Here is a 26,632-nt window from a genome sequence, read left to right on the forward strand (position 1 = left end):
GGTTATATATTTAAGCTCAGTTGTTGCATGCTGCAGTAGTTTATTTATATCCAAATGGCTATTCTGAGGTCTGCAGTAGAATGTTTGGAAGTTGTGGCAATTGCATCTTCCTTAATTTGTTTTGTTCTGTTATTTTTTTGTCCTTATTTTGAATCCTGATGTTTTCTTTCCATTAATTCATTTGTTCAAAGTCTGGTTTGTTTATCCTATGTGGTGTTCAGAGGGGAATTGCTGGTAGGTGACCCATTACTCATAATGACAAGAAGCAAGTCCTTTGATCACAGTCCCAAACAAAGACCAATGCAAACATACAATGTGATTTTTATAAAAGATTTAGCAACGCAGCTTTCTGGCCCAACCTTGTATTTTGTTTTGAAAAGCTGATCTCTGCTTTCAAGCATATGAAGCAATAGAAAGATAATGCCTTTTAATGCATAAACAATATTTTTCACTCATGGTCTCACATTGTGGAAATAGGGATTGATTTTAAGTCAGAGGTGTAGCTTTTAGGCTGACTTTATCCTCCTCCATGTCCTCTGTGGAAAATCATCAACTATTGTCCCCACAAGAGTTTTTGATATTTGATTCCCTAGTTTTTCTTCCTCTCTTTTCAGGGCTTGATAAGGCAGCTAGTCCTCTTGCCAGGATCTGATGCCACTTCAAGGATGTGCACTGGCATGAATGTTAATCTAGCAGTGCTGTCCATTCCCCAAATTCTGCAGGATCTGCCTGTGAAACCTGCGGGCAATGAGCTGCTGAAATACCCTTACGGTTAGTAAAATAAAACATAGTTTTCAGGTAGTTTGTTCTCCAGCTTGTATTCAAAATTACATACAAGAAGAACAATGTAATTATACCAAGATGTCTGGAAAGAGGGAAAAGCTTTATTAGTGATAGAAGTTGGTTGATATCTGGAGTAAAGCCCTACTAAAATCACTGTTGCATTCTGAATCAGCTGACAATCTGTGTCACCCTTACATAAAGCACAGCACAGATATTAAAAGCAGTTATTCAAGACACTACACAACCCTGGCTGATCTTTAAAAATTTAAGAAGAGTTACTACTTGGCTAGTTCTTGCATGGGCCACCACTAGGAGAATCCCTGGGTTGTAAGCAAGACTGGGGAGTGAAAAAAGGGAAAGGCAATGGTAAACCACTTTTGCATTTTTTTTTGTCAAGGAAACTACATGACATTAGCAGTCAGGAGTTCAGTTTGGCTTGAGTGCAGCTTTACTTTTATCACAGTGCTTAAATCTCTTTTCCCAGAACTGTAAGAAAAACTTTGGGTGGTAAAAAATAATAGCTATAGCTATTACAGGTGATGGTGGGGGATCCAGAGTATTTCCAGGTAGAGGCTTAAGTTATTTACTGTGCTAAGACATGGATTGTTTAACCACAATAAATCATAACTGACTGATTCAAATAGTCTGTTAAGCCAAAGCCTATATGAAGCCAAAACCAGCAAACCACAATAAGGTTTAATGTTGTATGAACAAAGCCTGTGTATTTCCTGCAATGTCCTAGTTCTACTGGCATAAATTGAAATTCATGGCTGACATAAATTCAGAAATATTCCCCATCCCTGATGTAGCTGGTTTCTTCCTTTCATCCCTCCATTTCTCCCATCTGCAATGCCATACAGCCTGAATTGAACTTCAGAAAATTGACTGCATTGCAGGATTTGAGGAAGGACTGTTATTCGCTTAAGATCAGAAAATCATATCCTCAGATCACCTTCTCCCTTCATTTCATGTAGCAAATAAGTACTTTGAGAATCAGAAAAGCACCTCTGGGAGTTCTTAGGATAACATCCAAGGTATTGAACTGCACTCCCAAAACATAACTGTTCAGGAAGACTAGCTGCCATTGATTATAAAACATTAACATTAAAGCACATCGGATAATAAGACTAGGATTCTCTGTATGTGTACATAAAGATATATAGCTGCAAGGAAATCTAAATGAGTACTTGTTGAAAGCCAGGAACCAGAAAGGAAACAAAAGAATTATATGCCTATCATAATTGCTAAGAACATCAGCTATTGTTTTCCTTGGCACCTTTTAGAACTTAAGTCAATTTATCTTAGTTTTATGTTCATTCTTTTTGTCATGAGGACTGGCAATCACAAGCAATGCTAGAAAACTGAAAATTAACATTCTAGGCCTATTTTGCACATGTTGTTTTTTCATCACGGAGAGAATTTTCATGTAAGGAAAGATCAATATATCCTTATGTGTGAAATGGATGTATTTGTCTTGCTTCAAGAACCTGGGTTTGGAAGCCAGTGCTGCTTCTCCAACCTTGTAATTGCAGCAAAACAAACAGGCCAATTCCACACCATCCGGTGCAATTTGTTTTTCTAGATGGAACTATTTCCATCTAGGAACTAGTTCACAAAAATTGTATCTGTAGAATCAGAATGAATGGAGTTTCATTAGAAGATAATTATCTGAGGTGCCTGTTGAATTATGGCTATGCTGAATGATTTTAAGGATTGGATAGAGGGAAGAAGAGGATCAAGGAACTAAAACCCAGATTCATATTGATTGTGTTCATATGATATAATTTACATGGTTTACTTGACTGTAGTTTCTTTTCTCGCTGTGTAGGATATAGTTTGCATTTAAACAATATTTTAGGCTAGCTCATGTTTGGTTGGTTAGCGGTTTTATATGTTGAGAGACCATGACTTTAAATACTATACTTAGTCCAACCTTTATTGAAGTCATTGATTCAAAGGGCAATGTAGAATTATAAATGATAGGTCACCCAAATATTCTCAAAATCAGTTATTTTGACATATATACATCAGAAAGAATTACATTAGTATTTTCTTACGAGAATTTGAACATCCATCTTCTGGTGGGGAAATCTATTTGCACTCTCCTCTTCTCTTTCTCCATCTCTCTCTCTCTGTTATTTTTTTTAATGTTGAATGTTAAACTAATTCTTGCTTACTAAAGCTCAGAAAACCAAAATATATATGTTATTGAAGTAGATATGTTTATTACAGCAGCTAGAGTAGTTAAGGTAACTGGTTAAATCAGGATATATTATAATTGCCAGCAGCAAACAAAGCAGGAGGAAAAAAAACCATAATTTTAAATCTGTATAGATTGTTAATAATGCTTAGTAGAAAAACTTATTGTGCTACCTATACCAGGAAATATTCTAAAATCAATAGGTCTATCTAGACATCGTTAAGTCTAGGTTCATCCCAATATGCAGATAATAATCCATAAAAGTCGAATAAAACTTGAACTTTAATTTTTAAAATATATTTCCAGAGCATTCAGAGTTATTTTATTTGTTTGTAGAAATACAGCAAAAGTGTTCTCTGAAAAGTATATTTCTGTTTAACTGTGAATAATGTTGTAAAGTGATATATTCTGGGTTTGTGGTATGCAGTAAGTAGTCCTACACCATGATAATATTTCTTACAAAGTCAGAGCAAATCTTGATCTGATCACATTTTATTTTTGTTGATGTTCAGAAGCCGATATGAAGCTGACTTTGGGTTCTCGCCCTCCTTGCACCAAGACTGAAAGTGGCCAATTCTGGTTAAACATTGTTCGGAAGGGACTACATCTCTGTACTGGGAATGAATGGATTTCCATGCTAGAAGGTGAAATGCTTTCTGGATATTGTTAACCTATGGATGCTTTGATTTTTTAATAATACTGGTTTATGGACTGAAAATATTTTCCTGGAAATCCCAAAACCAAATTCCCTTGTCTGTTATGTTATGTAAGTTAACATTACCAATTTCAACAGTAAGCAACATGGAGAAAATTCAAATGAAATTATCCTGCACTCTGAGTATAACATAGAAAAATGGAAGTTTTTCTGCAGTGTAATTAAACAGTTTAGAGATTGCATTAATAAGAAATTCTGATGATAATACACTTGCCAAGAAGGAACATAATTAATTTAAATAAGGTTTATGAAATGGGGTATGATCCTGTGAGTACAGTGAATAACTATTTACTTGGATTGAATAATTTTGAATAAAATCATACAGAATGAGTGAATGGGTTTGAAAGAGAATTTGAGGCCAAGATATACTGTAAGCTCAGTGAAAGAAGAATAGGAAATACCAGGATTAGTTACTCTGCTGGATCAACATTTCCATAGCATTGCCTTGATAGAGACAATAGGTTTCCTTGTTCCCTGTCATTTTCCAGTTGAAGAAAGATTGGACTATTTGGAAGAATACCAGAGATTAGCTACAAATTCTGAAACCTTGGGAATTGAGATCTTTGTCATCCCTATGGTGGGTCTTTTTGTAGCTACTGCTAATCGCTTCACTCCTCCTGGATCAGCCATTTATAAATGGATTGATGAAAAATTTGTGCCTTACCAAAATCTCCCCACCTATCAAGCTCAGTCCTGGGAATTCTTCACTGTGGGAAAAAAGGTACCGTGTAAAATACTCTTTTATTTTAAATTAACTATTCTTTTATTTAATATGAGTGAATCAAAGCTGTTGTTGAATAATTTTTATAAAGCTAGGCAACATAGGAGTTGCATTTCTGCGATGGAAAACAATTGCAACAAATTAGAGTCTTAATTTTTATGGGAAACTTACTGAAGATGTTGAGGATCAATATTCAGAAGGGCATAGTACTAAACTGATGCAGTAGAGAGAACTGAAAAATAACAGATAACAGATAATCAGAGTTGGAAGGAACTTTGTAGGTCATCTAGTCCAACTTCCTGCCCAAATGGGAGACCCTACACGAGGGGTAGGATTCAAAATTTTTAACAACCGGTTCTGTGGGCATGGCTTAGGTGGTGGGCGTGGCTTGGTAGTCATTTGACTGGATGGACATGGCTTGGTGGTCATGTTACTGGTTGGGCATGGCCAACTCAACATCACTCACATCAAGGCACGCATCTCCTCACCAGGCCTCTCATGACTGTGGGGATGCTGCACCAGTCATAAGTGTGAAAAATGGTCATAAGCCGCTTTTTTCAAAGGTCACTCCATACAAGCAAAGTACCAGCAAAGGAGGGGAAAAAAATCTCCAGAGAAGTTCCAGAGACAGGAAGTCTAGTCCTGCCAATAATGTAATAAGGGTTAACGGAGAGGCAGTTTCTGTAAGCAACACCAGAATGTTTCCTTCCTGCCTTCCTTACAGGATTAGGCCAGTAATTTCTTCTAACAACCGGTTCTAGCGAATTGTTGCGAACTGTTAGAATCCCACCCCTGCCCTACACCATTTCTGACAAATGGGAGTCCAATCTCTTCTTGAAAGGCTCAAGTAATGGCACTTCCACAACTTCTGAGGGCAAGCTGTTCCATTGGTTGATTGTTCTCATTTGTCAGAAAGTTTCTCCTTATTTCCAGGTTAAATCTCTCCTTGTTCAGTTTCCATCCATTATTCCTTGTCTGGCCGACAGGTGCTTTAGAAAATGGCTTGGCCCCTTCCTCTCTGTGGCAGCCCCTCAAATATTGGAAGACTGCTATCATGTCTCCCCTGGTCCTTCTCTTCACTAGACTAGCCATGCCCAGTTCCTGTAACCATTCTTCATATGTTTTAGTCTCCAGTCCCTAATCATCCAGGTTGCTCTTCTCTGTAGTTTTTCTAGAGTCTCAACATCTCATTTATAATGTGGTGACCAAAACTGGATGCAGTACTCTAGGTGTGCTCTTACTAAGGCTTTATAGAGTGATATTAGTACCTCACTTGATCTCGATTATATCCCTCTATTAATACAATTTAGGATTGCATTAGCGTTTTTGGCTGCAGTTGCACACTGCCGATTGTCCACTAAGACTCCAAGATCCCTTTCACAGTTACTGCTATTGAGCCTGGTTTCATTCAGTCTATATGTGTACTTTTGGTTTTTCTTGCCTAAGTGTAGGACTTTACTTTTCTCTATATTGAATTTCATTTTGTTAGATATGGCCCAGTGTTCCAGTCTGTCAAGATCTATCTGGATCTTGAGCCTATCTTCTTGGGTGTTAGCTATTCCTGCCAACTTAGTATCACCTGCAAATTTGGTAAGTTCCCCTTCTATTCCCTCATCTAAGTCATTAATGAAGATATTGAAGAGTACTGGGCCTAAGACGGAATCTTGTGGCATCCCACTGTTTACTTCCCTCCATGTAGACTTAGACCCATTAAGGACTACTTGTTGAGTACGGTTTGTCAGCCAGTTGCGAGTCCATCTAGTGGTGGTGTTATCTATTCCACCTTTTTCTAGCTTACCAAGAAGAAGATTGTGGTCTACTTGGTCGAATGCCTTGCTGAAATCTAAATATATTATGTCCACAGTATTTTGCTGGTCTTCTAATTTAGTCACTATGTTGAAGAATGAAATAAGATTGGTTTGGCATGATCTGTTCTTAACAGCTCTGTGCTGACTGCTAGTTATTGCTTTGCTTGTTTCTACATGTTGGCAGATCTGTTTATTATCTTTTCCAGTATCTTCCCAGGTATTGATGTTAGGCTGATCCGTCTATAGTTTCCTGGGTCTGTTGTTTTTCCTTTTTTGAAGATAGGAACCACATCAGCTCTTTTCCAGTCCTCTGGTAGTTCCCTGGTGCTCCAGGACTTTTGAAAGATATGTTGCAGTGGTTCTGAGATGACCTCTGCCAGCTCCTTTAAAACTCTGGGATGTAATCCATCAGGCCCCGGTGATTTGTGTTCATCAAGATGTTCTCTTACTATTTTTTTTGCTTATTTTAACTTTTATTTCTGGTCTGTCTTTTACAGTTATGTTTCTGGTGGGTTGAGCTATAGTTTCTTCTTGCATGAAGACTGATGCAAAGAATGAGAAGTAGTTCTGCTTTCTCTCTGTTGCCTGTTACTTCCTTGCCATCTTCTCTGTTAGTGGACCGACTGTTTCCTTGATTTTTTCTTGTTATTTATATGTTGGAAGAAACTTTTTTTATTATCTTTGACTTTTGTCGCAAGTCTTTTGTTTTTTTGTACTTATCCTTTTTTTTTTCAATTTGCCAGTTTTCAATTTTCTTTCAATCAAGCACTGATAAAGGTTGGTTAGCAGAAACAAATCTATGACCTATTCAGACTCCTATTTAAAAAAAAACAACAACTATGAGAATAAAATGAAGAGACCCAGAGCTCTTGGCTAGGGAATGAACATCAAAATAAAAAATATATAAAGGTGGTTCTCAACTGTCACAATTAGGACCATGATTTCTGTTGTTAAGCAAGGCGGTTGTCAAGTGAGTCATGCCTGATTTTATGGCTTTTTTGCCAGGATTATTAAGTGAATCACCGTAGTTGTTAAGTGAATCATGTGGCCATCAAGTGAATTCAGCTTACCTCATGGACTTTGCTTGTTGCTAAATGAATGTTTGGAAGTCGAGAATTACCTATACAAATAAATAAGGTTTTCCTCTAAGAAAATCAGAATAGAGCTGAAGGGACCTTGGAGGTGTTCTAGTCCAGCCACCTGCTCAAGCAGGAGTCCCTATCCCATTTCAGACAAGTGACTGTCCAGTCTCTTCTTAAAAACCTCCAGTGATGGAGCACCCACAATTTCTGAAGGCAACTTCTGTTCCACTGATTAATTGTCATCACTGTTAGGGAGTTCCTCCTTAATTCCTGGTTGCTTTTCTCCTTGACTAGTTTCCATCCATTGTTTCTTGTCCTATCTACAGGTGATTTGGAAAATAAGTTGACCCCATCTCCTATATGGCAGCCCCTCAAACACTGGAATATTGCTATCATGTCACACCTCTTTTCTTTAGACTAGCCAAATCCAAATCCTGCAGCCGTTCTTTATATTTTTTAGTATCCAGGCTTTAATGTGCATTCAAGTATCCACTTCTCTGATGTTTGGCAGTTGTGTTGGATACACGCTCCATTATTTTAATCTTTTAGTAAGATGAACTGGTCTGCAACCTCAGTTGGGTGGACAAGTTGTAAGAGTATTCTAAAACTGCCTCTGTTGGATTGCCTCATTATTACCTACTTTGGCTTACCTTACTGCCGTCTCTATTTGTTACTTTATTGTGAGGGACTTTGAGAATATTACCTGAATAGCCTACACCACAACTATTTAAAAAGAAATGAAGCAATAGATGCTGGAAAACTCTATTCTGCTTAATTTTCAAACTGTTATTTTGTCGAGTGGGGAGTTTTCATGAAAAGGAATCAGAAAAAAAAAATCAATTATGGGTGCACCCTTTTGATTTCAGCCAAAATCAAGAACAGGGAGGAAGAATATTTTGGTTGCCAAGACTAAGATATGACATGTGGGGGTGACGAGCTAGTCTAAATGAATGAGGCTGGACTATGCATATGGCTGAGCCATATTACATGGTTAGTGAAAAAGGCTTATTAGACATTTTTTTCTATTTTATTAAATTGTGTATCAGAGTGTGTGAAATAGTTTATATATTCATGTGTTCCTCTGCTCAAAATATATTTGGTTCAGAAACTGATCCATTTAAATTGTAACTGTAAAATGTACATGTTATTTCATAACAGTGTAATTATTATGTAAGGGACACTTAAGATGAACATTTTTGAAGATACAGCTGTTCTGTCTTCCTATTCCTCCAAATACTGTATCTATGATGATAAAAAAGCATTGGAGAATTCATATTCAGATCTGGCCTACTTTGGAAATTTGATCCAGATGCCTAGTTATTGAAATGACTCAACCAAATTTGGATAAAAATTATATATAGCCTTAAATGCATCTCCCGCTATGTTATTGCAAGGTAAATTCATATTATGTTAAGTATTAAGTCTACACTTTTTGTGCTTGTGATTGTTCTGTGCAAAATGAATGTCTAAATTTCTTCCTTGCTTTTCAGCTTTTCCTTGTAGTGGCTAATCTTGATCAGAATCCAAGGGGTCATGAGTTTTCTATAATTTATAAATGGAACTACAGAAAAGAGAAATTTACTGTGTTCCAGAGGATTGCCACTCATAGTGCTAGGGATTGGGAAGCATTCGTCATTGATGGAGAGACCTTTCTTGCTGTAGCTAATCACAGAAAAGGTATCCGAATACTAATGCTTAATCTGAATATGAAAATTTCCTTTCATTTTTCATTAACATTTCTTACGACTGGAATTTTGTCATTTTTATTGGCAGAAGATTTGAACCTTTAAAGTTTATAACTACACGGAGAGGCAGTGATAGGATACCAGCCTGAATGGGTTGTAAAAAAGCAACCATCTGGCAAACTATACTGGGTTGATATAGTAAATTACAGTCTATACTCTTCATCCTGCAGTGGATTGATTCATATTGATAATACTATTATTATTCAAATGATGAAAATGGATGCAAATAATATAACCTTGTTTTTTTTTTTTTTTAGTAAACATTGAGATTTAATGGATGTCCCCTAAATAATGCAATGAGTTAGGATTTTACTATATTTATGTCTTTCTATCTTAACCCAACAGCTAGTTTGGCAAGGTACGGTAGTTAAGATTCAGACTAGAAACTGGGAGACCGTAAGTTGCTTTGGGCATGAAGCCAGTTGGGTGATCTTGGGCCAGTCACTTTCTCTCAGCCTAAGAAGGAGGCAATAGCAAATCACTTCTGAAGGGCCTTGCCAGGACAACTGTAAAGATCTGTCCAGGCAGTTTTGTAGACTGTAAAGACCTATCTAGAGAAGTGGACACAACTCGACAAAAGAAAACAAAATCCTACTTTATAAGACAGCATTCAGAAACATGGTATCTGATTCTGGAGGCAACATATAATTGTCATGATTTATAGTCAATGGCAGCTTTACTCTCAAACAGTTTGTCTAATCTGTTTGAAATAAATTTGCTTGGAATACAAGTAGAATCAATTGAAATAAAAGAGAAATTTTGTTTGTGGAACTATCCGATTTCCGAAATAAGAATGTACTGCCACCAAGTGGTCTGCTGACATATTATCATGTAAAAGGAATTGTAATGTCTTCTAATCAGATTTATGTACTTAAAAATTATATAGCTATGAAAAATGTTAATTCAGTTTTATGAAGTAAGCAAGAATGATACTAACATAGAGTGTATTATATCCATCAGTTACTAGCTATTATCCCTATTATTTTTACAGAAACAAATAAGTTATGGGAAATGATTACAATATTTTGCTTAACAAATTAAAAAGTTTTAACTCTAATCCTGCGTGCCATTTTTTTTCTTGCCTGTCACTCATGTTCCTTTTTCCTTGCAAACCGCTATATGTTTGAGAAACAGAAAAAACATTTCCATTTTTAAATTAGCACTTAATTTACAAAGTTGTCCACAAAGAATGGTATTTTTCTTGGAAAGACATTAGTCTATATAGACTGAAATAGCAATAGCAGTTAACTTATATATCACTTCTTAGTGCTTTACAGTCCTATCTAAGCTGTTTACAGAGCCAACATATTTTCCCCAGCAATCTGGGTCCTCATTTTACCAATTTCGGAAGGATGGAATGCTGAGTCAACCTTGAGCCAGTGAGAATCGAACTCCTGGCAAGTCAGCAGAATTAGCCTGCAATACTGCATTTTAACCACTGCATGACTCTTTTTAACATCATGTTCACAAAACTGAGAATTGTCTGGTTCCTCTTTCCCTCTTCCTTCTTCTGTTTCGCCACTGGCTCTGGAGAAGATATCTAATTGTTCATTTACACATTTAAATTTATGGTTTGTTACTAAGTCACAACTTAGATATCCCTGACTAATTTAAACCTGTGAGCAAATGGAAGAGAACCTGAAAGTATGCTTTTAAAAGTAACCAAGATACATTCTGGCTTTTCATTTAAGAGTAAACCACTGTTTTCATTACATGTATCATTCTTCTTTTCTTCTTTTTATTTTTCATTTCCAAGTTCCGGATTGACTTTCCTCATCAAATTAATTTCAAAAACTCAAATAAAATGAAGGTAGTAATAAATATTTCAAATATCAGTGGTAGTCTTATGTTTGTGCATCTTTCAACTTTTCCTGTTTTACCATGTTTCTATATCACGTCCATTCAAATTATTATTTCCTTACTCTTCTCTAGGAGATAACCACAATATCAATAGTGTCATATATAGATGGAACTCTAAAAGAGGGATTTTTGAAGCTAATCAAACTATTCCTACTTCAGGAGCCTATGACTGGGAATTTTTCACTATTGGTCCTTATTCCTTTCTGGTGGTAGCCAATACATTCAATGGAACATCGACCAAGATTTATTCTAACATCTACATTTGGCTCAATGGGGGTTTCCAGCTTTTCCAGTCAATCTTGGTAAGATATAACAATGGAAAAACCAATTTCTTTAAATGCTTAGGAAAGTTCTGATCAAACAATTACATTTTTATCCATTGTACATAAACATGCATAATGGGGGATGTGGATTGTATGTAGAACAAGAGCTATGTTCTTTAGGCTGTTTCTATTTGCTTCTACCAAGTTCTGTTCAATGTCACATCCATAAGAAAGTCAGATTTCCCACCCACCCCACCATTGCTCAGCTTTATTTTTATTTACCTTTTTTATATTCTATTTTTAAACATTGTTTGTTTACCTATCTATTTTAAGGTCATTCTGCTGTTTTCAAATGATTTGTTTCATATGACAGTGTTTTAAAACATACTGGCTATCAAGGGAGCCCTTTATATATGAATCACAATTTGTAGCTACCATAGTTTAATAAATTAAATAAATGAATAAATATATCTGGAATTTGGAATCAAATACTGTTACATAGAGAAAAGTATGTGATTATAATTCTTTCAGTAAGAATAGGTACACGCAGAATTAGCTAAGTTTATGTGGGTGAAAAAGTGACTTAAAGGAGCATGTGTACTTTAATTGCTTGAATAATTACTCTACCACATTGTCCTCTTCCATTACACTGAATTTCTTAGGTTGCTGGCCAGGCTGGTGTTGGTGTGGAAATCTTTCCCTAGTGTCTGGAAAAACTGTTGGATGAACAGAACAAGCTGAAGATGAATCAAAGCAAGATAGTGTTAGTCCATCATAATTCTCAGTTAGCTCCAAAAGTGTTTTGAGGGAGGAAGCACTACTCCTGGGACAGTAGGTCTGCAACTTGGGCCTCCTCCTGAATTCACATTTACTTCTGGGTGGTAGATGGAGACTTGAGGCCAGGATGGTCTTTTGTTTGCTGTGATTGGTGTGCCAGTTCTACTTTGTTCTAGAATGTGAAAAATGTGTGATTATAACTCATGTGTATTTATATTATTGCAATGCACTCTGTATGAAACTGAAACCATTGTGAAACAGAACTATATAGGTCACTTACTGGCAGGTCGTGGCCTTTGGAAATATATAACATGTGGATACTGTACTTCTTATCAATAAATTTCCAGTACAATTCAAAGCGCTGTTTTTGGACCTATTTATATTTCATATTTGCAAAATGATCTGGTCTGGTATGGTCTGAAATAATCCATCCTAACACCCAGGAGAGGCTACTGGATGTTTACCACTTCCATAATGTGAGGAGGCCTTAGGCCACTGTTTCTAGTTATAGTCCCAATGCCATGAAACAACTTCTACTCTTCCAGAGAATCTGTTGTGCTTAATACTTTTTGCCATCATTATTATTTGGGATATTAAACATTGTGTATTAGAGTGGCTAATGAAGTTCCATCCAATTATTATAACTGCAGTAAGATTTAATTATTGTAACTACTTCTTAGGTTTTAACTGTATTTGTACAGTTGTTTCTATTATAAATTGTCATGAATCTTTGGTAGAATTAAATGGGAAATTTCAGTCCTAAACAAAATAAGTTATCCAGATACGATTCAGAAATGAAGGAGAAAGGCTGGCAAACCACATTTATAATATTTTTGAAGAAAAATAACATATGATAAATCCATCCCGAATCACATTTAAGTGAATCTATTCTTAACCAGAAGTTAGCACCCAGCCAAACTTCTCTCATCTCAAAAAAATTAAATAAATAAATTAAATTAAATAAAAAATTAAATAAATTAAATAAAGTCAGCCCTGGTTGGATGGGAGCTTAGGAAATCACAATGTTCTGCACTAGACTGAGAAGCTTTTTAAAAATACCAAAAGGAAAACAATTGAAGATTATTGTCGAGAAAGCTACTGGCCAGAAAGACATGTTTTATCTAGAAGCTGAGTTCAGCTAGTAAGAGTTTTCACTCCTTTTTTTTTTTTTTTTACAAATAGCAATTTTCTGTTGTTTACTCCTTATCACGAAATTTAAGGTTGTGGGTCAAGTACAACAGCAGTTGTTCAATAATAGAAAAACAGCCTGAAGAAAAGACATCTGTTCCTTTTATAGTCAAATAATCTGGGGATTACCATTTAAAAAAACATAACATTTGTACAAGCTGTTAATTGAAGCAGATACTTAGTTAGTCTAGTATGCCAGATTGATTTTTGGAGAGAAAGGCAAATCCTCTAGACATCTCCTCCTCATGCTGAGTCAGATTATAAAGTATGTCCTTCTACAGATGTGTCTCACTGAAAGTCTCTTTTTCTTCCTCTCTTTTTCTAGACTTTTGGTGCTGCTGACTGGGAGGTCTTTTACATCCAAAACAGAGTTTTTCTTGCTGTGGCAAACAGTCATAGTTATGACAGTAGCACTCTACCACCGATCAACACTTTTGCCATTAATTCTTCCATCTATGAGCTTAACATCACAGCACAGTTATTTGTCAAGTTTCAGGACATCCCTACATACAGGTGCCTTTTCTGAGTAGTGTTCAAAACATCAGCATGGGGTTCTTTCAGTAGAAAAATGCTTCCAGGAATGTTTGAGTTTGTTTTTGTATTCTAAAAACACATCTAAATATTTTCTTATTAGAAATATATAATAGAAACACTAACATTTTCCTTTTTTTTTTTTTGAAATTATACTGATCTCAGAAATTGTGGCACCTGTTGCCTTCCCCTCCCCGCTCCCCCCAGTTCTAATATAAATGGAAACAGGGTGTGTTCATCACTGATTCTCTGACTTTTGCAATATTTTCCTATTTGGTTTGTTCATGTCACAGTGCTTTAGACTGGGAATTCTTTTCAGTGGGAGAAGACAGCTTTTTGGTTGTTGCAAATTCCTATGATGGTGTGACCTTCTCTGTAAACAGTATTATTTACAGGTAAGTAATCAAGAAAAAAATGCCTCAGTTTTGTCATATTGGAGTCTTTAAAAAAAAGACAAAACAATTAGAAATGATTGAATCCATATTAATATACAAAGTATTAATCTGTATAGGAAGAAAGGATATACTGAAGATTACTATTCTGTCACTCTATCTATTCTTGATGCTAAATAGCAAATATCCAGATTAAAAGAATTAGGTACAATTAGAATAGATTTGGTGTTTAGCTGCTCCTGAAACTTCCCTTATAAATTACTTCTTCTTGTACCTACATGAAAAGCTTTTGAAAATTACTTTGGAAAACTCATTTTTCAGAAGAGAAACTAAACCCTGGCTCATGCACCTAAGCTTTTTATTTGGTAAGCAAAAGGTTAACTTTTCCCTTTTTCCTTTTTTAAAAATAAAAGTATCACATTTGATGTTCTCCATTCTGTCTCTGTGTACACATACGCACATTATGTTGGCTTCTGCAAACAGATTTTAGGTGGGAAGACGGGTGCTATAACTGATGGGTGTGGCACATGTAGTTCAGTGCTAGTCTGACTTCCAGATTGTCAGTGTGCAGTAGAATCCATATCAGAAAACCAACACTTACTTTGGTTAACTAACTATTCAAAGGAAGGAGGAGAAGGGAAAAAAATCTCCCCACACTTCCTACTTGCCCCTTTAAATCCTCTACTAGGAATTGAAGGCCATAGAATAACAGCTGGTTTGAACCTCACAGAATAACATCTGGTTATCTAAGTCTGATGAGTCCCTAAAGGAGAAAACTGTCTTGTAATAATCTGCCTTCTAGTGATCAGTGAAACTGAAAATCCTACCCAGGATATACAATGTACTGTGTAAAAAATTTGAGAAACCACCTTCCAAAAAGAGGGGTAGGAGTCATATAAGGCTCATTACATGCAAACATGACATGAGGGGGCATTCATATTTCTTGACTCTGAGAGATTTAAGGAAATGGGCTGTATATGCATTCTGATTACATCTGTTCTATAGCTTTGTTAATATAAATTTACTATGTGCCTGTAGGGAGGAAGTTTGGTATTTAAGTGAGGAGTTCTGTACTGGGGGGAAAAATCAATAGTTATTCAGTGAGAAATAGATACAGATGATAAGAGTTGCTGGAGGCCAGAAAACACCTGGGAGCCCAGCCCAAATAAATTTAGTTTAAGTAATTCCATATTTAAATTATCTGTATTATCTGTATGATAATAAAATAATCTTGAACAAATAATTCACTGCTACTGAATATCAGGAATAGTCATTATGATGTCTTCTAGACCAGGGGTATCAAACTTGTGACTCATGGGCCAGATGCATCACACACTGGCCACGCCCACACCCATTTTAGGAAAAGGGAAAAAGCTGCAATACATCATGTAATGACAACATGATGCTGCAGGTTTGATACCCCTGTTCTAGACATTTGGAACAGTCAGGTCCAATCAATACAGCCCAAACCCAAAGGACTGTAAGTGATGTAGTCATAATAATCTGGAAAACACCAAGTTGCTTATTTGTGATCTATTACATATTAGAAGTCAGATTTTTAGAATATAGCCTAAAGTTCCTAGCCACCTGGCTATTGGGCCATTTTGTTTCAAAATTTGGGAACTAAGTACATCTCATCACATCTGGGGAATGCTAGGTTGTGGAAACTGATTTGTAGGTTATCTGAATTTACATGAAAGGACTGTTTCTCCAGTTCAATTCCTCAGTTAGAAAACAACTGGAAGAACTGGAAGAATAGCATATTATGAATAGAAAATTACAAACTGAGTAACTATTTTGTCTGCACTGCAGATGGCAAGGATATGAAGGTTTCGTAGCAGTTCACCATCTTCCAACATTTGGCTGTAGGGATTGGGAAGCTTTCAACACTACAGCTGGTTCTTACCTCATGTATTCAAGTGCAAAAGAACCCCTCTCCAAGGTGCTGAAGCTGAAATTTTTTTGACCGGAATGGAGATTCTTAAGTTTCCTGCTATAAGCAGAGAGCATGGACTTGAGAGGAATTGTTTTAATTAATCAGAGCTATAATGAAATTTGTTATACTTCAATTAATACAGCCAATATAAGAAAGAGATTATTCTGGTGCATCTCAGCTAGCTGAGTAGGAGGCTGTTGGAAATTAGATTTTAACAGATCGTTTCTGGTATTAAGTTGAATTGCATGACTGTACATTTGAGCTGGCCAAAGATATTTGTGAATTCAGAAACTTTGGTTTACATATTGAAGCCTGCCCCCATTATATTTATGAACATCATTCCTACCCTAAAATGCTGCCAATATAATTCTTAACATTAGGCAAATCTGAGCATTCATTGCTTCTGAAGTAGGACGGTGGACTTCAGAAAAGGTATCCATCTGGCATCTATCTATTACTGAAAATATTTGGGCATACAAGTTTTTGCCAACTTCTTCCACCTCCTTGTCTAAGTATCATCTACTATATCATCTACTATCATCTATTATGGGAAGAGCATAGGAATCAGAGGTGTATTCAGCAGGTTCTGACCAGTTCTGGAGAACCAGTAGTGGAAATTTTGAATAGTTCGGAGAATCGGCAAATACCACCTCAGACTGGAGATTTCCAGTATCCTTCCCCTGCATGGCCACCATGCCACGCTCACAGAACAGGTAGTAAAAAAAATTGAATCCCACCACTAATAGGAATACAACATATTTATATATGTCAGTCAATTCCAGCAACACACTCATTGTCATGAAAAGAATTTTGATGTAGATCCTAGGAGAAGTTACTAGAGGTTTTTTAAAATATGAAACTCTGTAATATATGAAATTCATGAGACCACAAAGGCCCAACTGCTTTTTTGGTTTTTATGAGCAATTTCCAAATTCGAATCTCAGGGTTTCAAGGAAAAAACGTTCTGAGAAAATTCAAAATTCAGTTACTCCTTTATTACTGGCTATCCTAGATTGCATGACATATATTCCTTATTATAGAAGGGTTGTGTCTTTACAAAAAGTATTGGATTTATTACAGCTCTTCCAGGTTTGCATTCTCCAGTTTTGCAGCATAGCTACAAGGAAAGAAAAGCCAATATTGTTTAAAAGTTTCTGTTTTAAGCTTTAGGAAATAATGCTTCTGAACTTTTTCACATGGAAAGCCCGGTACTTTTATATGGATTTATAATATCTCTGCAATAAACTCCAATCCTAGTTGACCTAGCTTTCTTAGTTTATTTTCCCATGTTAGTTTGTGAATTATAAAGCTTCTGTTTGCTGCTAGTATGTATTATTCTATTCATAAAATATTATATGTAAATTGTTGATGGTCACATTTGTTATATGGATATATAGAGGTGGAATTATTTATTATTGGGATAATATTTACAGTATCGAAAGCAGTTCCTAATAAAATTAACAGAGTGATTTGCACCATCTCAGAGATGCTGTGTCAGAGCTTATTTGCATTCAAGCTTCATCTCAGATGAAATCTAACTACAGCTACAATGTCTGAGCTACCATAATTTAAGAATCGGAGTTATCCAGTCTGGATTCAATTTGACATTTATAAAAAGTAAAGCAAAGTGACAAAATTTAAGAATTCATTTCAATACTTGCATTTACTTCAAACAATAGATGGTGAAATTATGGAATGTCATATATGTGATGTGGGACATGTGTTGAAACACTAGATGGAACAGGAATAAATGCACTGAGTAAGACAGACTGCTGTTTGCCTTGCAGTCTGCTTTGCCTATAACCCAAGGTTAGGCTGCCTGCCTTCATCTGCAATGGGGGATACTGTTATATTTTGTTCTATTTCTGGAAAGAAGTGTACAGAAATTGGAAAAGGAATACATGGGCTTAAGTCCCCAATCCAGGATACAGCTTAGTGGGTAACTCTGGGCCAGTCACTTCCTATTAGCTGAAACTACTACATGAAGACATGATAGCAGGGATAAAATGCATAGAGGAGACCCCCCCCCTCCTCCCCCATTCCATTTGCCATTCAATTAAAATGTCTTAGTATCAATAACCTTTTGAAGTGCTGGGTATCATCATTTGTCTCACGGGATCACCAAATATCAGCATTGAAAACTGAATGAAAAAATGAAGCTTAACTTTAAATCCTGAGAGATCCTATGCAGAATACCAACGTCTCATGAGATTTGGTGATCTTACTAATGTGAAATCTTGTTTGTCCTTTTTAAAAAACAGGTTATAAATTTCATTTTTTTTTATTCCTCAGATATCATCTAAAGCAAGGGTCTTCAAACTTGGCAAATGTAAGACTTGTGGACTCCAACTCACAGAATTCCTGAGCTAACATTACCGGAGGAGGAATTCTGGGAGTTGAAGTCCACAAGTCTTAAAGCTGTCAAGTTTGAAGACCCCTAATCTAAAGCTATTGTGAATATTCTGCCTCCTGCAGGTCCTGTGTTGTCAACCTTTGTAGTACACCAACACAATTCTTTAATCAATATATATTTTACACCCGAGAAGTAATAGTCAAAGGTCTTTCCTTCTGTTATCTCAGCATCATAACTGCTTCTTCTGTTAAGCCAAATGGTAAGCCATTTAGTTTACATTTAGTAATGTTTGATTCCATATTTTATTGTATGTTTACATCAGCATTATCAACAGATGCCTTGTAATGATTACTTGCTTTAAAATATCTATGGAGATCTCGGTCATCCAGGTCATGGTTGTCTCAAAGGTGCTTTTTCAAGAAGAAACCGGACTTTGTTTTTCTTTGAAGACATTTTGCTTCTCATCCCAGAAGCTTCTTCAGCTCTGCTTTAAAATAATTGATACATAATCCCTTGACAATATAAATGAGTGCAATGTTATAAATGAATCTAGTACTTTCTGTATCTGTTGAAGTGGAATTACTGTCACTAAATGATGGATGTCATGTAACTGCATCACTTAGTGACCGTAATCCTGGCAGTCTTATTTGCCATTGCAACCTTACGACCATGTGGTCATTATGGAGGAAGAGGTAGGAATCCCAGGCAAGCAGATGATGTGGAGCACAGGCAGATGTGGGGGTGCAACAGGTGGCTGGGAGAATGGGGTGGGCAGATGCTGCAAAACCTGGATGGGTGAAAAAGTGGCCGCAAAGGGAATAACTTGAGAACTCCTGATGGCTTCCCCACTGAATTTGTGTGTGGGAAGCTGGCAGAGAATGTAGGAAATCCTGATCAAACAACCTTGGCTTACTGTTATAATTATGAGCTGGGTACCGAGTGCCCAGATCTTGATCACATGACTGCAGGGAGACTGAAAAGATCAGTATCCAGAGGACCAGTCATAAATCCACCTTGGTTTGTGCCATTGTAAATTTGAGCAGAAACTGAATGAGTAGTTGTAATCCAAGTGATACCTGTAGGGTCACAGTCCAAAGCAACTTTTCATACTTATTCCAAATATTTTCAACAGCCAATGTGACTAGAGATAATGAAGCTGCAATCTATGTATAATCCTGGAAAATCTATGGAGCAAAAAGGAAAAGGCAAGCAAAATGGAAAAACAAGCGAATGATTGGGCACTTGATCTTCTACCCAAGGTTTAGTTTATGCCAAATAAGTAAAATATTCCTGATAATTTAGAGCTGTGTTGTCTGGACTTAAAAATCCAGAATATTACAAAATTGCAGCAAAGAATATCTTTTTGCTATCATCTAGTGGTATTCCAGATTTTTATGGGTAGATATAATAGCCCCATTAAATAAAATTGGGTATAGTAGGTGCTACCATGTTTCTTAGTCCAAAGTAAAAAGATCTATTCCTTTATGAAACCAGCTGGTGGCAAGCAAGCAAACGTTCTATTGGGAGAAAAAATTGGCCTGCAGATAACAAATATAATCACAATAATTATTTTTAAACCCATAGGAAAATTCTTGGTAACCAGCAGGTAGGAATTATGAGTCCTTTGTGAAGAATTAGTACTTAATTTAATTCATCTCCTTGCTCCTTCCATCTTTCTTTTTCCTTATGGGCTATATTTATTAAATTGTCAGCTTGAAGGCAGAAATATTGATTTTTAATGTTTGTATAGCACCTTTTTAATTAAGGAAGAGCAAGAGGATAATCTTTTTGATTTTTTTAAACAGTTTAAAAGGAAAAAAAATGACATTGGATGACTTTTTCAGGATTAAACTACATAATAGATGGATGCACAACCATCAGTATTTTTTAAGTTCACAAAATGGTGCAGGAATTTGTGATGCTCATTATGAGAGATGCCATAACCACATTCTACACTGAGAATTAGGAAAAAAAGAGTTGCAACATCACACTGAATTATATCCCCATAAATCAAATATTACCAGAGGACATTTACATCCTGCACAACAAATGAATTGCAATGGTACATAAACAGTAGAATAAAACTATTAATAAAAAAGGTCCCAACTGTCCTGAAATTTCTCAAAGTGTTGATTAACCAGCTGTCGCATGATGGGCCTTCAGATGTGATCACCACAAAGGGTTAATAATGCACAGAACTAAAAATGTGATCCCTTTCAATACCTTACAGCAGTTTCATCTTTTCCTAGGATCACACATAATCTATGAAAAAGGCCTTGAGGTTTTAAGGTGATGCCACATTTGTGCTCCCACATGTTCCAGAACCCTTTGGGTGAGTGAAGCTGTAGTACTGCACAACCCAACTGGATAGCTATAAAGATTAACAAATGCATCCAGTAGAAATCTATATATGTTGAGTAATTGGAACATTGTGGAGTCCTTGGATCTCTGAACGTGGTTATTTGCTTACATAGTTGTTTTATTACTTGACTAAGCAGCACTGATGTTGCCTATTTAGATAATGGAATATCAGCAAGCAAACAACCATGCTTCAAGAGGATCAAGGGCTCCAAACTTCAACCCTGATATATATATATATATATATATATATCATATTCCCAAAAGTAGCGATGTAAAGCCATGCTATCACACTAGAACAGCATAGCAGAGAGTCAAAGATACAATCAAAGGCTCTCAAGAGTCTTAAAATGCATAACAGCATGCAGATGAAGACTTAATTTGGAACTCTGTTTTCAAACAGGAAGTCTAACATGTTTCTGTGCCTAGAGCAGTGTGAATACTGTATAGTGTTGCTGTCAAATTTATTGCTGCCAGTAGATTCTCTTCAGTACTGACCTTGCTTTATTGAAGTCTGACAAATTCTGAAAAGGTTGGATTCAACATGTTTTTCAAACAGAATCTGTTAAGATCTCTTTCAATAGAGATTTTAACCTTAAAATCATGTAAAGAAACATTCTTAAGTTAATATTTTATTTATTTATATTTCATCTTTCTAGACTACTCATCTCCCTCAATGAGAGGCTCTTTATAACCTTCTTATTTGCTTTTTCTGTTAGCTTATTATTATATTATCTTTTCTTAGCCTGAAGATTTCTGTTCTCAGAAATTGTTCTCAGATGCCAGGACTAGGTTTTTCTCAAGTTAAAATTATTATTCATTTTTTCCCTTTTCAAATTTATTAATCCCCAGACCAGCTGCACATTTGAACCACCACTTGTAATATAAAGTAAGCAAACATAGAAATAAACAATTTCATCATTATGTATCTTGCCCCATCCTCCTGAAGGGAATCTATTCAGCTTTTTTTAAAATAACATATGCTCATTTTTTTCCTCTTTCCTTGCACCATAAGGTTTCTGGAATTAAAAATACATTTTTAATCTGATGGAGAATGAAGAAGTATGAATCCAGATACAGTATAAAATGTATCCCTTTTTAGATTTGTATCACACACACAAACATACATGTCACATATTAAATTACACCAAACTGTATGGGTCCTTGTTTGCAAAATCTATGAATTTGGCAATAGAACTTTCTGTAAGCTTGGAAGAAAGTGGTTTGTCTTTTCATTCAGAGTATTGAGCAAAAGTCAACCATGTACATATTCCATTGGCACCACGAGCACATTTGTCAGGATTATATTGCTCCATTTGAGGGTTTTTAGATTTCTCTCTTGGAATAAGATCTTGATTGTGAACTTTAGGGAGCCAAAACAAAGCATGTGCCATTCAAAGACCTTTTGGGTCCAGTATTGGAAACAATAGCTTAGAGCACAGGGAAACGGGGTTTAGACATTTTTACCATATTTATAATGTCAACACATTTTTTTACCTTTTTTACCTTTTATGAAACATTTTGTTTTTTAGAAAAAAATTAGAAAAATCCTGGCTGAATTTTCTGTATTTCATCCAACATTTTCTTCTTTAGAAAACAGGCTGTGTAGCTGAAGGTCAGCACTCCAGGCTACAGAATTGTGCTGATAGTCTCTTTAGGAACTCTTGTGCTAGGTAATGACTTCAAGTATTCCAGATGCTTCTTTGTATCCTCTTGATTATGCCGGACATAGTATACCACGTAGCTAATGACCAAGGTAAACCAGCTGAACATGGTAACAAACATGGCAACATCGGTGGTTTTCTGATGCATGTTGCAAAAGTTGATGCCTGAATCTAGGATGTGGAGCAGAGGCTTTCCAGCGTATTCCTCTTGCACAGATGTTTGGCAGGTGATCTCATTGACTGAATCAGGGTCCAGTTTCACTTCCCACAAGACTTCCTGCAAAGTACATTCACAATGCCAAGGGTTGTTGGATAAACGAATCATGGCATTCAGGTTGACCAGGGCTTCCTTTGGGATCCTCTGTATGTGATTGCCAGAGAGATCCAGCAATCGCAGGCCATCAGCCACACCCTTAAATGCTGCTGAATCGATCTTCTCAATGGCATTCTTGGAGAGATCTATTTCTTGTAAGTGGGCAAGGTGCCTGAAAGTGCTGTTGGGAACTGCAGTGATCTTATTTGCATCCAGCTTCAAAAACATGGTATCTTTGGGAATATCTGTTGGAATCTCCTCCAAGTTGCTAGCACTACACAGAACGGCAGTTGCTCCTGAATAATTGGTGCATTGACACTGTTCAGGGCAAGATGTACAACAACAGGAAGGGGTGCAAAAGAAGAGGCAGAACAGAGTTTGAGAACAAAGGAACAGCACAGGCCAAGATGTCTCAGTTGCCAGAAACATGCTGGTCATCCAATCAGTAATAGGGAATCCTGCATGGCTGCTAAGGCAAAGAAAATGAGTCTTTTTTTCTCCCTACACTCCTTTGAATTAAGAGGGCCCACAAGAGTTTCTTCAGACTCTCGGTGGGTTGATTTGCACTGAGGTCAGGTGTGTCACAGCATCAATTCACTCTTCCCATTTTCCAGAGCACAGAAAGGTGGGGAAGTAATCTCTACAGGGACAGAAATATGAATACATTTTCATCTAATTCCAACACAAAAATTAAAATTACCACCTATGATCAAACCAATGCTGATGACTCAAATATCCATGACCGCAAATTTCCACAACAAAGCCCTGATAGGTAACTAATTCTCTCTCTCTCTCTCTCCCTCTCTCTCTCCCTCCCTCCCTCCCTCCCTCCGGACAGAAGCAATTGAAGACAAAACCCTTGATGTCATTTCTCTCTCCCCTTTTCCATCATTCTCTTGTTCAAGTGATAGAGAATGTTAGTATTGATGTTGTCGCATTTTGAAAACATGTTTTTATCACTGTGAAGGAGCCCATTCTGCCTTATCCCATTCTAAAAAAAGTGGAAATAATTCTCTCTCAGGATCTAAAAGAAGCAATGGAAACTAGGGAAGTTGCAGATCAGTGGTAAAAATAAAGTGAAGCTAGGCGTGGCAGTTACTCACAATAAACTCCATGGTTACCCCCACCAGGTTCTCACCACTTGCTGCTTGCTGCTTTTTTAAATCTCCTCTTTCTCCTTTTCCTTTCTGCTTTAAAGGAATGAGGGAGACATAATAAGCGTAGAGTTCCTTACTTGGGCTGCTGCATTAAATATGACACAAGTTATAAACGACTTCATTTATCTGCCATCTGGTGGTCATCCGGAACTTTGCAGCTTATATTAGGCATGGGAAATGAGGGGAGATTCACCTAAGTCTAAGTCTAATGTGTATGTGGAGGGGGGAGGGAATGCCTTGGATGACTAAAGAGGTGACGAACCTTGCATACGTAAGAGAAATAACCACGGGGTCCTGTGTACATTCCACCTGTTTCAGCTTCATCGGCCTAGGGGGAAGCCCAACATTTCAGACCTTTCAGCAGTCAATTGCCCATCTAAGGAGTTTGTTTGGGGTTCTATTATATTCTAAAGTTGCAAGACTAACTTTAACTGAATAACTGGGAGAGCATCATACTCCACCCATGAAATTGCACCAGAGTCTCTTCTCTTTAGAAAGCATTTTGTTTAAAAAAATATTTCATCAAAAGAGAAGTTTTCTGTATATTGCAACATAGTCCTTTTATTTAAATCATATTCTGCAATCTATGGCAGCTGAACGAATAGCAATAGCACTTAGACTTATATACCACTTCACAGTGCTTTACAGCCCTCTCTAAGCGGTTTACAGAGTTATCCTATTGCCCCCAACAATCTGGGTCCTCATTTTACCGATCTTGGAAGGATGGAAGGCTGAGTCAACCTTGAACTTATCAGGATTGAACTTCTGGAGTGAGCATTGAGTTAACCTGCAGTACTGCATTCTAACCACTGTGCCACCGTTGTGATAATAGCGCAATTGTCACAACTGCTAGGGAGAAAAAAAGCCTGTTCAGTTTGGATTCCCTATATTGGGGAAAAAAAGTTTGTACTTAGTAAGGTTAGGAGACTTTTACAGGGAAAAACCATCAAGTGGGGAGCGATAAACATGATAAAGAAACAGGAAGTTGCAGAATCCTGTTTTCATTTTCTGACCTTAAGATAAGGACAGGAATTCTGCTTGTCCCCGTTTTATATGCTTGCTGAGGGTGGAGACATTCAGAGCAAGGTAGAATAGTTTTTTAGCAAGGAAAAGAGAAGGATGAAAGAAGGTAAGAATCTGTTCTCTTCGTGACTTTTCTGCCCTAAACAAACTCATCAGAAACCCTTTATTTGCTTTCTTTTGTTCTTAGTACTAGGACGGTTTTGCTGTTACATTCTTTTGAAGTTTTCAGATCCTAGGAGGGAAATCTATCATCTGAATCGTTTTCTGTTGATGGCATAATTTTTACAGTTAAGAAAATTGGCAAATAAAATGGTGTACATGACTGAAAATAATTATTAAAAAATTGACTGTCATTATATGCCAAAGATGCAAGATTAATAAGCCTCATCACCTAGTTGCCTCCCAAAATCATAAAAAGGACCACAGAATTGTATATGTTCTGTGCCATTTTAACCCTAATGGCTTCTTCTGTAATGGATGCAGAAAATTTTGTAAAAGATCTTTAGTAAGCTGGCCACAGAACTGCAATCCCCAGAGTTCCCTGAGGAAATTGGCAAATTGAAAAATCATTTGAATTCTGTGATATAAATAGGCCTTTTGGGGGCTCAGCTACAGCCACTAATTTGGGTTTTGAAAATCTGGATTTTTGGGTACTGCCTATATGCAACCAGCTGTGGCTCTTAGGATCCTGCTGGTTGTAGTGACAGAGGAAATTTCTCGCGTAGGAGGGAACCCTCTCTATCCCTCTAAGAATGCTTCTTTCTCCTTTTCAACCTTGCCATAACCTATTGCCTAAGATGAAGCTTTCAGCCCTCGGGCGAGCTGGGGAAGACAATGTAGGCAAGCAGATTTTCAAACCTTTGAAGCACTGTGACATGACAAGCAGCACATCTGCTGTCTTTCCCCAAACTATTAAAGGTACATGAGTCATAATGTTGAACATTGGCAACCCCTGCTCTAAGCATAACCGGCAAAGCTGCTAATCCTAATATGCTTCAGGATGTAAATATGACACTAAATTTAGCTGCAGTCTCCACCTATATCTTCCTCCCAGAGTTTCAACCATTATGTCAAAAACAAGAGCAGCACAGATGCTGGACACCTACCTAGTTACAGAGCAAAACACCCCACACCCCACCCCCAAAAATTGGATTCTTGGATTGAGCCTATTGAAAAAAAAATCCATCTAGTCAGCTTTAGCCACTTCATCATGCAAATATGCCAAATCTGCCCTATTACCACTGCCTTCTCTTCTCCCTTTTGGCCATGATACCTGGACTGAGGTCAGCTGACTCTCCTTTTACCTGAGGATCCCAAGTTTCTTCCTCATCCAAAGCTCAGGAGCTCTTGCTCTGCTTTCTCTTGCCACACCCTTGCCTGGATGTGGGTGCAGTTCAGAGCAGAAGCAGCAGCAGTGAAGACTTGCAGCCTGCACACAGCACTTGTTGCTGCCGTCCTCTTCCCATCAGTCGCACACAAAGCCATTCATGGCAAATGCTGACTGTAATTGGATCGCATCTGCTTGTCACTGCCACCCTAGCTGAGCATCCTGGAATTTTTAAAGGGGCCGCTCAGTAATAAAGGACGTTTTAGCAGAGATAGGAAGCAACATAGTGGTCTATTGCTTGCTTGGGAGTTACACATTACAGTATCATATGTGGAACACAGTAGCTGATATTCACTAGATCAGAAAATAGGCATTTGGTGTTGCTTTCCATTATTGCACAGATGCCAAAATGTAAAGCTTTGTATTTACTATTATA

General features: G+C 37.0%; 2 protein-coding genes across 4 annotated transcripts in view; one reads left to right on the forward strand and one right to left on the reverse strand.

Moving 5' to 3' along the window:
- TSPEAR (thrombospondin type laminin G domain and EAR repeats) overlaps positions 1 to 17,584 on the forward strand; it is a 37,163-nt gene extending 19,579 nt beyond the window's left edge. The window contains exons 5-12 of one of the 2 annotated variants that reach the window (XM_087933086.1): positions 615 to 771; positions 3,496 to 3,627; positions 4,187 to 4,419; positions 8,800 to 8,986; positions 10,987 to 11,216; positions 13,468 to 13,655; positions 13,967 to 14,068; positions 15,878 to 17,584. In XM_087933086.1, the coding sequence (XP_087789212.1) occupies positions 615 to 771; positions 3,496 to 3,627; positions 4,187 to 4,419; positions 8,800 to 8,986; positions 10,987 to 11,216; positions 13,468 to 13,655; positions 13,967 to 14,068; positions 15,878 to 16,031 (1,383 nt within the window). In that variant the 3' untranslated portion in view covers positions 16,032 to 17,584. The remainder of the gene's footprint in view (positions 1 to 614; positions 772 to 3,495; positions 3,628 to 4,186; positions 4,420 to 8,799; positions 8,987 to 10,986; positions 11,217 to 13,467; positions 13,656 to 13,966; positions 14,069 to 15,877) is intronic. The other variant, XM_087933087.1, reaches the window with a different exon arrangement.
- A 2,556-nt stretch (positions 17,585 to 20,140) lies between these two features.
- LRRC3 (leucine rich repeat containing 3) lies at positions 20,141 to 26,389 on the reverse strand. Of its 2 annotated transcripts, none has more exons than XM_087933088.1 (3): positions 26,174 to 26,389; positions 23,793 to 23,879; positions 20,141 to 23,329 (listed from the first exon to the last, which is right to left on the reverse strand). In XM_087933088.1, exon 3 carries the CDS (start codon positions 23,125 to 23,127, stop codon positions 22,342 to 22,344), a length of 786 nt encoding a protein of 261 aa, XP_087789214.1. In that variant the 5' UTR covers positions 23,128 to 23,329; positions 23,793 to 23,879; positions 26,174 to 26,389; the 3' UTR covers positions 20,141 to 22,341. The 2 variants fall into 2 exon arrangements, with proteins under 2 accessions (XP_087789214.1, XP_026556892.1); XM_026701107.2 differs by having other exon boundaries at positions 23,793 to 23,876; positions 26,174 to 26,380.
- Positions 26,390 to 26,632: the final 243 nt, after the last annotated feature.

This window comes from Pseudonaja textilis, chromosome 4 (genome assembly GCF_049901715.1).
Source record: "Pseudonaja textilis isolate UNSWEBS1 chromosome 4, rPseTex1.2, whole genome shotgun sequence".
Classification (NCBI taxonomy): Eukaryota; Metazoa; Chordata; class Lepidosauria; order Squamata; family Elapidae; genus Pseudonaja; species Pseudonaja textilis.